Raw genomic sequence first — 14331 nt, forward strand, 5'->3', positions numbered from 1 at the left:
TGGAGACAATGCCCTGAAGATACGTGTTTTTATATCCTCAGTATGCTGCATGCCTTTATTTAATGGAAGAGAGATCTAACAAAACAAAACAAAACTGTAAAACAAAACTCGATAAATAAGCCTCACTCCACCCAACAATCTTTAATATAAAGAAACAGTATTAGCAAGAAGGATAAAAACCTCTGATCTTTATGTTTATACCTTACTTTGTCGCCAACATGATTTAAAGTGATTTGTAAGGGCATGTAAAACTATAACGAGAACATGCATTTAAATGGAAAAAAAGAATAAAAAACAAGGGTGGGGATATTAAGTTGAGCCAGCAACAAGGCTTTAAAAAATGTCTAAATAATGACCTCTGCACTGGGTGGGTCAATTTGGCTCTAAATTATCTGGTAGCCCTCTATCAGCTAGTGACATCACCCCTAACTTAATTTTGCTATGAGCATTTTGTGGGGAGGTGATGGAGTGAAAATTGGGGAGTTTGGCTCACTCTCTTCTTATTTGGCCCATGTAGGAGTCAATTTTAACACATCTGGAATAGAAAACCTCATAGACTTTGTCCTTAAAGCAAACACTTCAAATGCTGTTCTTTTATTGTTCTTCAATTTACAAGACAAGGTGCTTATAAATATTGGAATCTACTCAGGATCTAGGCAGGCTCAGCTTGCCAAGAACAAAAACTTAGATTATAAAACTGCTCTGTCTCTCCTCTCCACAGACAGCTCAAAAGTTTGATCTGTTCCTGCTGTTTCTGTTTCTTTACTTCCTCCTCCCTCCTAAAACCATTCTAATCTGGCCTCCACCCCCGCCATTTCACTGCAGCAGATCTTGCTAAGGTTCCAAAGCACTTTTCAGTTCATATTTTATTTTGGTCTCAGCAGCATTTGGAATTTGACTGTTCTTTCCTTAAATTGCTTGTGCCTTAAATTCTTCTAGCACTACACATTTCATGGTTACCTCCCTCTTCTCTCATTCTTCCCGGCCTATATCTGCTTCTTTTTTTTCCCACCTGACCCTTCATGTTCCTTGAAATTATTTTAGTGCTGGGAAGAACTGCACATCAGAGAGAGTCTACAAAAGTAGAACCAGGATCCAAACTAACAAATAGAATTCTGAGTTCTTTACATATCCCATAGTGAGGAATCTCATATTGTTATTGTTAATTAAATAGTGTGGAGGTACATAATTATAGTGTCTTTCTTGGTCTCCATTCAAATTTGATGCCTTAATTTTATTGAAGACTCTGGAGAACTAGGTGCTGTTTCCCTGACTTCTTTCAGGTAGAGTCTCAACTATGGTTTATGTTTCATCAGTCAGAAGTCAAATGAATTAAGTATGAAGAGAGGAAACTATGTCTGCATCACATGTTTCCCATTGTAAGGACTTAGCAGACAGTCTGTCTCTGGAGCTAGCATTTCAAGGGGGGCTTCTCAATGTCTGAACTTGCAGTTAAGAGAAGAGAAAGTGTTCAGAAACCAGTGACTTGTGGTGCAGGCTTCTGAATCACAGCAGTCCCTATTGGGCCTGTTAGGGAAAAAGGGGTCCACTCCTGGGAATTGCATTATTGAGATAGGGAATATCTTCAAGGACATTCTGGGTATTGTCTAGCAGAACTTTCAGGACTGAGTAATAGGGAGATGTACCTTTGATTTTCTATTGATCAGACTTCGTTTGTAAGGTAGAAATTTAATTATTGTTAACTATAAAAATGCAAATACTTCTTGTCCATACTGAAGCAAATTTATTTTTTTTAGTAGATACACAATTGAATTTTTTCCCTGAGAAAATAATAATCCCAAATATTCTTTTATTGCCTTGAACTGTATGGTCTGATATGGGAGGCCATATCAGATATGGTTATTGAGCACTTGTAATATGTCAAGTTTGAATTGAGATATATTATGAAGCACACACTAGATTTCAAAGACTCAATATTAAAAACTATATTAAGTATTTCATTTTAGTTTAGTTGTGTCTGTGGATATATCTTTTAATATTTGATATACTATATGAAATGTTAAAATCAATTTGACTTATTTAGTTTTGCCCTTTATAAATTGGACTCCTAAACCTACACTGCTATCATTGCAACACTTTTTACAATTGCTAAAATATGGAAACAACTGAAATGCCAAAAACAGATGACTGGATCAGGAAGATGTGGTATATATAACTTATGGGACACTACTCAGCAATCAAAAAAGATAAACATCTCATTTGCAGCAACATGGATGGAACTGGAAGGGATTATGTTCAGTGAAAAAGAAAAATATCAGATTGTTTCATTTATAGAAGGAACATAGATAAGCCATACAAGGGATCAGAAAAAAAAAAGACAAAACTAGCAGTCAAACTATAAATCAGAGACAGCCACTGGGGGAGGGAGAGGGGTCAAAATAGAAGGGAAGAGCACAAGAATCAATGGTGATCATTCACAGGGGTTCTTGTGGTGGTGATTTTGTGGGGATAAAACCTGTAAGAAGAAATCAAGCGTTGTACAAAAATAAACGATTATGTTAAAATATACAAATAAAATAAAAATAGGGCTCCTGAAAAATTGTAGATTACACATGAATCCCCACTACAGTTCTTTTGGACAGTGCTACCCAATAGAATGTTAAGTAGTTTTACATCTATTAGCAAGTTGAGATCAGCATTATTATTTTGTATATATGTGTGTGTGTGTGTGTGTGTACGCGCGTGTGTATACACACACATTTGTATGTCTAAATTATATTAAAACACCATTAAAATGCTTGAATTGATAGCCATCTTCTAGATTCCCTCATTAATGTGTTGAACTAAATCTTTGACACATCATTTTACATTTGCATGAGAATCACAGTTTTTAATATTAACACTTTAGCAGACAGTTCTACAGTTATTCCAACAAGCCCAGTTTAAATCTGTTCTCTTAACCCTTCCAGTGATTTTGTAAGGACATAATTCCCTACATATCACTATATTCTAAAGGTAATAATGTGGATTTCATTACCTGACACTGTATCCCAACTGATATAGTGGCTTACGATTGAATGTTTGCTATTTTCTAGAAACTATGTTAAACACCCTTTCAAATTATCTCATTTTATCTTCATAACAACTGTATGAGGTAGGTAACAAACTGATTTCATTTCACAGATGAGGCACTGAGAAGTTAAGAAACCAATCCAGGAACACCACTTAGGAAATGATAGTTGGATTAACAACTAGGCAGAATGATCCAGAATTCACTTCCATTACTGCTGTGCCAGCAACTATCTACTTTCCACTAAGTAGAACAGAAATAATAATGTTTCTGTCACTTTGTGGCATAGAAGGTGAAGCTGAGTTTGTCAGGGAAACTCTAGGATTCAGTCATGCCTTCACTTGGCCTGCCTTCTCTGACCCTAGGTTCTTTGAATCACTTGTCTGGTTCCCAGAATCCTGGACAAAGCTCAGATCTGGTTAGCCGTTCCAGACTCTCTCCCAGTTGAACAGATTAAATGAGGTGCCATTGCCCATGATGTCAGACAACTCTGCCAAGACCAACAGGTCTTACTGATGGATTGCAGTAGCATTACATGACTGTGGCTCATGGTTTGCTGAAGAGCTATTCTCCATCTTTGGCAGAGGCCGAGAACAATCACCTTGTAATAAAAATTACCTACTGTGTGTCATCTGTCATAATGTTAGGTATTTATGCACATTTTCTAATATCAAGAACTCAGTGGTGTATTAATCTATATTAGACTTGAGATTAATTAAGTTAATTATGGATGTCTTGGGATTCCCTGGGTAATCACAGAACTCTTCATTAATTGTGGGCTACTTATCAGGTAGAAAGTTTTATATCAAACATTATATTAAACACCTCTAAAATGCTTATATTGACAATAAAGAAGTATATGGTACTGTCTACATGTATTTGCTTAAGAAAGGAAAATAGCAAAAATTACATACTACCCTTTCATTATTAATGCTAGTTTGAAAGCTTGAAACAAGCAAGCACCTCAGTATTGTCCAGCATGCACCACATCACCTTTTAATTCATTAGTTGTCTTTTCCGACTGTCTGCTTTTTTTGCTATGGGCTACATTTTATACTGGTGCTGCAGAGATATCAAAAGGATTATGCTGCTCCACTTTAGTCCCAGGAAATAGAGCTGCCATGAATTATTAATAGAATTGGCTTTCTAGTGCTTTCATTTCATCTCTTTGTTTCAGAGAAGGATATCAGTTAAATGGAATTTTTTTATATTATCTGAGGATCTTACTACATTTTGTAGGAAATGTTAACAGACTTGAAATACATAAAAGACAGCCATGTGTTGATTTCCATTTCTACCATATGATGCCTTTCCATGCAGTATATTCCCCTACATCTTTTTGTGATAGGTTAATGGGCAATTTTCAACAAAGCTCATCAGAGCCCTTGGGATTTCCCTGAGGTGCTCAAGGTGCAGCAGGGGCAGGTGTTCATATCCCATCAATCAATCATCCCCTTGCATCAGAGAAGTACTTTACTGTAGCTACAAGCATTAGGCTTACATGCAAAATTATGTTGTAGGAAAGGATTCTTCTCTTTACAAAGCTAAAAAACCCTGAGTTATTATGAAAAATACAACACTAAATGTTTCTACATCTTTGGAATGCCAAACTATAAAAAACAAAACCAACCATCACCACAGCAAAAGATAAGTATTGTTATGTGATATCTCTGAGTATATACACTCACCCTTGGCCTGGACTTGGAGATGGTGGCAGATCATGCGGATGGGTTTGCAGAATAGGTTTGTGCTATCGTAAACTCTGGATGAAGCCAGTTACCTTCTCTGTTATAAGGGGTTGAGAAGTCACAAAGCAACAGAATTATGGGGAGGGACAAAAATTAATGAATCAATTCCACAAATAAACTTAGTTTATTTGCCAGATGAGACCACAGGCCTCCCACATCCTGTAAGAGGATGAATATAATTGGCATGAGTAAAACACTTAATCATTTTCTGAAATACTTTTTTTTAACCATTCAATGTGTGAAAACATGAGGGATTTGCTTTGTGTGAGATAAAAGTCAAAGCATTCAAAGGTCATGCCGAGTGTTGCCTTCTGGTGCTGTCTGTGCAGGACCCTCGAAGGGCCCCTCTGCCCATGCATGGAAGCTGCAGGCCTGAAGGGCATTCAAGTGAAAGACACACTATTGAGTCTGTATCTGAATGCCCAGTGTTACTGGGCATCTTGCAAGATGTTGAGTTATAAAAGTAATGCCTTCATAGAATTTGCATCTAATGAGGAGGACATACCATTAATGAGTATGTAGTAATTATGTAAACATAGCAACTGGGGGGTTTGTTTTTAGATAGGGGCAGCCAAGAAGACTTTCTGCAAGGGCATGTGCATTTGAGGATACAGCTGGTTTCTTTGCAGGCTGCCACAGCCACAAATGGGTGGCACTGTAACTGATAGCTGAATAGGTGCTGTCTGTGCCGGGTGCATAGAAAGCATGAAAACCCTGAGGGTTAAAGTGCTTGTATAATTGGTAGATGGTAACTGCACCACAGAGTTAATTTATTAAATGAATGAATTATTTTCCTTGGTCATTTAACCTTTATCATCACTTTATTTTGCTCAATTTTTAAATGCAAAAATGACCCGAAAAATACTTTAAAGTAATACATGCAAGATCATTGTCCTTTACTATTTCATTAATGAATGTTTTCATAATTGTGTATAATCTTTATCAAACATGTAAGAAATGCATTATCATGAAATTCCCTCTTCTGTTATTTTATGACTTTGGTACGAAATGAAACAAAAATTAGTTTCATTTTCAAAACATCTACACACAGCACTTAAAATACATTAAAGTGAAAGGAGCTGAACAACCAGTAACATGCCTTCTGTCAACAGAACTGTCCAATCTATATTCTTGTTTTTATTAACTGAACCTTCTTATTTTTTTAACTCTCTCAGTGGGTCATGATTCTTAAATAAAACACACATGCACACAAAGCACTTTCAAATTTATAGTAGAAATATTAGACTTCAGTCTCTTGCAAAGGAATATAATTCACCCATCCTCCTCCTCATCCATTCAATATTTACGGAATCTGCTAAACTAATAGCTAAAATATGCTAGGGCCAGAGCTGTGTGTTGTGGTTGTGTGACCTCTTAGCTGGGTGAACACTGTTCAGTTTCTTTCTCAGCGCAATTACTATAGCACTGCTCTGAAAGTCACATAAATAGCCTAAATGTAGCTAGATAGCCTAAAGTAAAGAGCAGTCTGAAATCCAGTATGGATAAAAACTGACTAACAGAATGGATTCTATACATGTGTAGATTACCCGAGAATTGAAAGGAAAAACTTTCATATACCTCAGAAAGTTCAATAAGATATCTCATTACAATATGAGAGATCACTAGTTTCCTTATCTACCAGTTTAGAAACAATTATAAAGCACCCTGTTCAATATAACAAGAAAAATAGAATGAAGTATAAACTTATCAAGAAATATACAGGGCCTGAATTAAGTAAACAACATTTTGAATGAGGAACATAAAGACTTGAAATTTTGGAAAGAAACTAATTATATTTGATAAAAAAGATTAACTGCTATTTGTCTGTTAGTTCTTCCAGAATCATTTTAAGATTGAAAAGGGGATTTTAGGGGAGTGGAAAAAAACACTTAGTAAACTATCTGAGACCAACAAGAACATTTAAAAATAAATAATGAGGGTTGTGTATGTATGTATGTGTGTGTGGGGGGGACAACAGAAGAGCTTCTGGACATTAAAATATGTTCTAAAGCTATAATAATTAAAATAGTTCAGTATTGGCTTAGAAATTAAATAAAGATATCAAGCCAAGCCTAGAATAAGGTTTAGAAACATATAGACAGAGTATATGATGACAAAAATTGTGACAGGGAAAATATCTAAACATTCAAAATTAAATTTTTTTTTATTACAGATGGAGTAAAGATTTGAATACAAAGGGTAAAGTCATACTTTCAATCAAAGGTGTTATATTTTGAACATAGTCTCTGCTCCCTTCTGAACCCCACATGTCAGTAAAAAGGGCTTTTTTTTTTTTAAGGTTGAAAGATCTACTAGAATACAGAATCTTTGGAAATTAGAAAACAGATGAGCTGGTGGTTACATAGATTTGAGTCATACAAGACCACTATGGAGAAAGCAGAGAAATGATCGTTAACACCTCTGTAAGGCTCAGGCTGATAGAAGTGGACAGAAAGGTGGGGCTAAAAAAAAGAACAAGGCCCTCCCTGGTGGCACAGCGGGTTAAAGCAAAGCCACTTCCGCATGAGTTCAATCCCCGCCTGCCCCGGAGGTGACCACATGGCGTGGCAGACCTCTCCTGACCCGCCCGCTGCTCCCCTCAGCAGTGTACTTCATCGATCTGCCTGTTCTGCTTCCCGCTCTGTCTCTGGTGAATCCTCTCACCCTCCGCATCTCTGGCCTGTACCCCAGTTCTGTATGAATAAATAAATCTTAAAAAAAAAAAAGGACTGATTCCAAATCTGTTTAGTAAGCCATTATCCCCTGTTCTACATTAAGGAGCAGGTGACTTGGCTGTTCAGGTGGAAGCCAGAATTTCATGCTGAGTAGTCTTTTAGTTGCAGTTGGAAAAATCATGCAGTGTTGAAAACAGAGGGTTCAGTGACCAGTACACATTGAATGTTGAGGCCTTGACTGTCCAAGACTCCCATAACACAGACAGCCAAATCCATACCTTCTAGGATGTGTCTTCTTTGGAGGATACTAGATGTGTCTTCCTTGGAGAATCTGACCAGTCCAAGAGAAAAGACAAAACTAGAGACTCCCCAGTGATAGTTACTCAGCTCACCCCCCCATAAATCTAAGACCATGGTGTGGCAGCTGCCAAAGGAAAGTCCCTTTCACATCGGGGGGTGGGGACTCCCACATTTCCACCTCTCATTCTCATCTACTGAGTCAGATGGCTCTTCCCCATTGGGAAGCCTTTGGCTCAGCAGTAGCGCCTGGCTGCACTGGCATGTACAGGCTGGCAGGACAGGCATTGCATGGCCTCGCAAGTGGGCCTGTTTGCAGCCCCTGGTATCTGGTATAGCCTAGAGGGCTCCTGTTGCTCTTTAACAATTCTTTTCCATTGCAGTTCTCAGTACAGAAATACATCAGGTTAAAACACCATATATGGAAAGCAGTTGGATCTGAAGGATTTCACAAATAATCTCTATGGCTCTCATCTCCCTAGTCCTTAGTAAATTACCTTACCTCTTATTTTATTAAGAAATCAGAGGCTTTCTCATGTGAAATCCTCTTCAGATCCAATTGCTCTCCATATATGCTTTAACCTGTTGTCTTCTCTGTATAGAGATGTGCCCTCTTTTCTAAATAGAGTGAGTCTACTGACCTCAGGATTCTATTCTTTGCAACCTGCCCTGGGGCCTGGTCTACCAGTTAGCCCTCCTGTTTGCTGCATCCAGAGTCCACTTCCTTTGCCCACATGTGAGAAAATGTGTAGGAGGCACTTTGATGGCCGCTGAGGTTCCCTTTCAGAAAACAAGTGGGAGGTATTCCCCATTTATCAGCCCTCTTTGGAAACTTTCTCAGCACAAGGAACCACATCTGTTATGTGGGGGGACATGAAGACCCAGACTTCTCACCTGTGTGTTGACTGAGGTCCTCATTGAGACTGCATTTCTGCCCAGCTTTTCCTCAGTCTAATCCTGTCTCTTCTCCTGTCTTCTTTGTTGTTAAACCAAAGAGCATCCCTAATCAACTTCTTGTAGGGCTAACCTCCAGCTCAGGGTGGTGCCCATGGCTACCCTCTCTATGAGGGTATGTCAAAGGTATGGTCATTGAAAAATCATTTGGATAGTACCAAGTTACCATTCTGAAAAGGACACTCTTTTAAAAAGTTTGCATTCCCATCAGCAATGCAGAAAATTGCCTATTCTCTAACTCCACTACTAGAAATCATCAAACTTGCAAATCTTTGCCAAATCCTGAGATGGTGTATCACTTTTACTTTTTTTTCTATTATGTGTAAGAGAATATTTTCATATTTAATGGTCATCTATATATTTTCCTTTCTGACCACCTTTTTACATAGCGATTTTTCCCTAGCATATTTTTCTTATTTTATTAAATCTTACTAATATTCTTTAAGGGAAAAGGATGCATCAAAATAGGCTACAGCAAAGAAATCTTTGTTTTATTAATTAAGAGGCCACTACATGCTTATTATCTTCGGTGATGCTCTTTATCTTTATCCTGGGACTCCAGGTAATATTCTACACCCACAGTTAACCACAAATGCAGCAACGCTCTTGTGAATCCTTTCAATTATGTAACACCAAAGGAGGTATTGTTTGCAAAGCCACCCATGTTTCTCTACATCCCCTTAGCCCTAGTGCAACCAGCTTCTCCTGGACAGCTTTTATTATTTTATTTATTATATTTAATATATATTTATATTTCATTTTGTGCATTTTTCCATCTCAGTTGTAATCCCTATGGGCTTCCCACCACCAATTCACCCCTCCTGGACAGCTTTTAAGGACGCCCCTTCAATCTTAAATCTTCATGATCTGGAAGTTCCGTTTTACTACTCTGTGTCTCTGAGGCACCAGGTCTTGTGTTAATGCGCCGTGTCTGATGGTCATCGACATCTTAGGATACTCAACACTCAACCCTACATCTGGTTTATATATTGATTTTTAAATGCTGCTTTTATAGCAAGTAAGTTATACAGTGTGCTGTTTTGGACTTTACTCAAGACATTTTTTTGATATTTTTAATTACTTAATGAAATGCTTTTGCTATGTTTCTTAGTTTATAAGATTTGAAAAATTCATAACATTTTCTTCAAAATTAGTTCAAATATCTTTGCTATCACAAAGATGTCTCTGACCAGATACATTCCACAAATATGCACCTTGACTAGAAATTAACTCTTCTTTTCGTGTATATAAATCATGGTACACATTATGTTACACTTTTATTATTCTACAAATGTCACTAGATTGTTGACTACTGAGGAGCGGGTCCCTGTTTTAAATAACTACCAGTATCTAGAATAGGCCTGGTATAAATTTCTACTTAAATATGTATTAAGTGATACTGTTTGACTCTGTGGGTTCTCTTTCATGCTAAGCTTGAAAGATAGTGTCTATCCTATCCTCATGGACTCACCAGTTAAATACCAATTTGCATGAAATACGGTGAACCAAGGACTGTGCTAGAGAAATAATAGCTCTGCCATCTCCAGAACAGACCCACCCCTATTGAGAGCTCAGTAGTTTTCCCAGGGCAGTGGCAGTGGTAGTGACAAGTAGTCAGATGCTGGATGTATTCTGAAGGTAAATTCACTGACAGAATGGATGTGTGTGAGACGCAGAGAGCTATAGGATAACACCAGGACTACCTGTTGAATATCTGTTTGGATGGGGTTGGCATTTATTGAAACAGCAAAACTGCAACTGCAGCTCATAAAGAGAAGGGGTTCAGGGTTTGCCAAGTGACTCATGGCCACAGCTCTCCAGGTGTATAGGCAGGTGGTTCCCATCTACGAGGTACCATGTTTACCCCCATAGAGTGTAGAGTCCAGTCTCACATCAACGTGACCATTCTGCTTTCTCTTTGGTCATAGGTTTGGTCAAGTGAGGAAGTTCTTGATAGTCTTGAATACGAGGTACAGGTAGTGGTCAAGCTCTTACCAGGTAAATACTGAGTTACCTGTGCAGGTGGATGAGGCACTGCAACTCCTATGCCCATTTGTCCTGGTCCTGGATCTACTGATTGTACACATTCTTCTGTTCTCTCTTATCCCACTCAATTATGGCTTTCATATCACCATGCTGCCTTGTTCTTACTTGACCTACCAGCAGCTCTGACCCTCCCCAGCCCCAGATGGCAGCGATCGACTCTCAAGGCATGTTGATCTCCCAGTTTTTCACCTGCATCACTTCATGTCCTCCTCTGCTGGTCCATCCTCTGCTTACTGAGCTCTTAATATTGGGTGCCTCAAGGCACAGTCCTTGGACCTCTTCCCTTTTCTATCTTGGATATTTTTCTTGTTGATCTCATCCAGTCTTACGGTTTTACAATGCTGTCTATGTGCTAACAAAATCCAAATTTTATGTCCTCTAGACTCATAGATCCAGCTCTCTGTTAACATCTCACTTGGATGTCTAGTTAGTCAATCCAGACTTTGTATACCAAAATGAACTCAATCTTTTCCCCCAAACCTACTCCTCTCACAGCTTCTCTGATTCAGTAAATGACAACCTCATCTAAGAAGAGTTCAAACGGGTAGTCCTGGTGCCATCCTGCAGTCCTCTGCAACTCATATACACAGCCATTCTTCCCTAAGTCTCCTGATTTTTCCTTCAGCATGCATCTGCATGTGACCTTTTGTCGCCACCACTGCCACAGCCCTCAGAAAGCTACTTAGCTCTCCCATGTCTCATCAGTAACAGGCACGTTCTATAATTTATAGGGCTAATGTGTGTATTAAAGGAAATAATGTAAGTAACTTAACACAATGTTGAGCAAACATTTTGTGTTCGATAAATGTTTAGATTATATTTCTGGTCTTAGTTTTCTAGAAGGTTTCAAGGCGATTTAACAAGTAAAATGAAAGGCATTAGTTCCTTTTCATAAAAACTGATTCTTATTCCTTAACACATGAGATTTCCAGTTTTTTAAATATTTCAGTTAAATGAGTTGAAGAAAATAAAATATGTGCTATGCTGATGAAAAACAAATAAAAATTCACCTAACCAAGTAAAACTGACAAAAAAGAACCAAAGAAACTTAAAAATCACAATGTGAATTTGAATCATTGGACTTTTTTTCTTTAGCCTGATTAAGAGTGATTTTCAGCCAATCAAACAACTTTAACCTAGAAAATATTTTTAATTCAAGGTTTTATGAGATTGCTACATATATCACACAACTATATATTGTACTAGCTTTGAGAAGTAACATTGAGGCAATGAAAAGATAGGACAGTAGCTGCTGGGATAGTGGACACTTGTATAAAACAACCTCATATTGTTAATCTGTAGTCCTTCTTAAACTAGTATCCCAAATAACTATTGAGAAATGTTCTGTAAAATCCTTAGCACTAAACAGTAGGCCTAAATTATATAGGAAGCATCTCAGGTAAGTTCCTGAATACATAAGTTAGTCACATCAATGTCACTGATAAATTCAGAAAAACCATTACACTATAAATAAGTAAAATACATTTCAGAACATTTAACTTGTCTTTCCTGCAGTCACTTTGGTAACATGTGTGGGATAAATAAAAATGTTTATCTTCTCTCCAAAATAAACCTGATTTTATTTTAATGTTTATGAAAAATTATATTTAATTATTTCATATCTCTCAATATCATCCTCTCCACATATACATAAAATACTTACTGCTGAATTCCTTCTGTACAGGAGCTAGGTAATAATGGTCTTAGGTGTTTTATTTATTTTTCAAAACCTGGAACTTCACTTTTTTTAATTGAGGTAATGTTTTTTTACTACACTGTGTATGATTTAGGGGAACAGTTTCACACATTTATGTTTTAAAAATGAAAATAATACAATATCAAATCACTGGGAATTGAAAGTGCTTAATTTACCATTACGTTATGCCCTCCCATAATTAGTAAATCTTTAGTATTCTGGCCCTCCCTGGTGGCGCAGCGGGTTAAAACACTGCACTGGGAAGCTAAAGCCACTTCCGCATGAGTTCAAATCCCGCCTGCCCCGGAGGAGACCACATGGCGTGGCAGACCTCTCCTGACCCGCCTGCTGCTCCCCTCAGCAGTGTACTTCGTCGATCTGCCTGTTCTGCTCCCCACTCTGTCTCTGGTGAAGCCTCTCACCCCCCCCATCTCTGGCCTGTACCCCATTCTGTATAAATAAATAAAATCTTAAAAAAAAAAGTATTTAGTATTCTTTGAATATATCATTCTATGAAAAAGTATTTTTAAGTATCATATTATTTGCAAAAGTTACTGGGTAGTCTCTCACTAATACTGTCATGGGTTCATTTTACCTAGTCCATATGTGTTTTATACGCTAATATATTTATTTATTTTTTTTTTTTTAGGAAGTCCTGGCTGAGCAAAGTGGGGAGCCCCAGTTCTCGAATTGACCGTGCAGACTTTTCAAATGAGAAAACCATCTCTAAACTTGATTACTCTAATTTTAGTATTCGATATTAAAGAGAAACAGACACTGGAATGCTAATAGAAAATATACTATTATTCCTTAGTCTATCTATTAGAACAATAAGAGCAGAGTAGGGTTAAAAAAAGGAATTCTCTGTTCTGAAAGCTATGTTGTATATGTTACTAAAAACACCTGAAACAGAACTTGTTTTATTCAAGGATACTTTAAACAAGAAAAAAAAGTATTCTAAAATAAAAATTGTCACTACCACATAATTCATTGAACCTTTTAAGCTTGTCTCATGAAATCTTTAATACTAATGAAATCATACCATTTGTGTTATTTAGTTAGCCACAAAATAAATGTTGTAAAAAACAAACAATGTAAAATAATGGTATGTAATTGGTTAATTAATTACATAATTATTATTAGGTATATTGTCTACATTGAATTCTAAAATCTTTGAATAATTTATTATAGTTGAATAATTTAATAACAATAATAACAAGAAAAACCACTGGTTAGATATAAATGTATATAGTGAATAGTATTATTAAAATATTAAGAGAGTTTGAGTTCTAGTTAAATGATAACATGATCTAGGATAGAGATACTTAATGCTTTGTACACACTGTATCATTCTATATAGTGAACAGATGAGTGAAGGTGACCAGAAAGGACCCACAGTCTCCATACAGCAAGTAGCCAGAATTGTATAAGTAATTGGCCATGATGGATTTCTTGTTAATCAGAAAAGAAACTGAGAATCTAAATAACTAATTATCTGCCAAACCTGCCCTATCACTTGGGGATCTTCACATGTAAATGATAATTAAGCAACAATTTTAAGGGGTTCATTTCTATACCATAGAATTACACAATTAAGAAAGAAATTCCTTTAACTTAACATACTAAGGAATTTCAAATATTGAAGACATTTATAGATATCCTTTGTAGATTTTTATAACAATTGAATACTTCATTAAAACAAGATTTTATCTGGAATTGAATATATAAAAAAACTGAAAGCTAAAAACTACAAGTGCTATATTTGGGGTGGGATTTGAAGCAAGCCATCTGACATATCTGTTCTGACTGTCCCCCTGCATTTTGTCTTTCTTGGACAATTTCCAATCTCTTGGGCACATAGGTCGAAACTACCTATATAGTTAT

The 14331-nt window shown here is 36.9% G+C and overlaps 1 protein-coding gene across 1 annotated transcript in view; it reads left to right on the top strand.

The window, feature by feature from the left end:
* ACYP2 (acylphosphatase 2, muscle type) overlaps positions 1-13484 on the top strand; it is a 121067-nt gene extending 107583 nt beyond the window's left edge. The window contains exon 4 of the mRNA XM_004691397.2: positions 13097-13484. Coding sequence (XP_004691454.2) covers positions 13097-13211 — 115 coding nt within the window. The 3' untranslated portion in view covers positions 13212-13484. The remainder of the gene's footprint in view (positions 1-13096) is intronic.
* Positions 13485-14331: the final 847 nt, after the last annotated feature.

The sequence above is a fragment of the Condylura cristata genome, unplaced genomic scaffold (genome assembly GCF_000260355.1).
Source record: "Condylura cristata isolate star-nosed mole 26May11 unplaced genomic scaffold, ConCri1.0 scaffold00031, whole genome shotgun sequence".
Classification (NCBI taxonomy): Eukaryota; Metazoa; Chordata; class Mammalia; order Eulipotyphla; family Talpidae; genus Condylura; species Condylura cristata.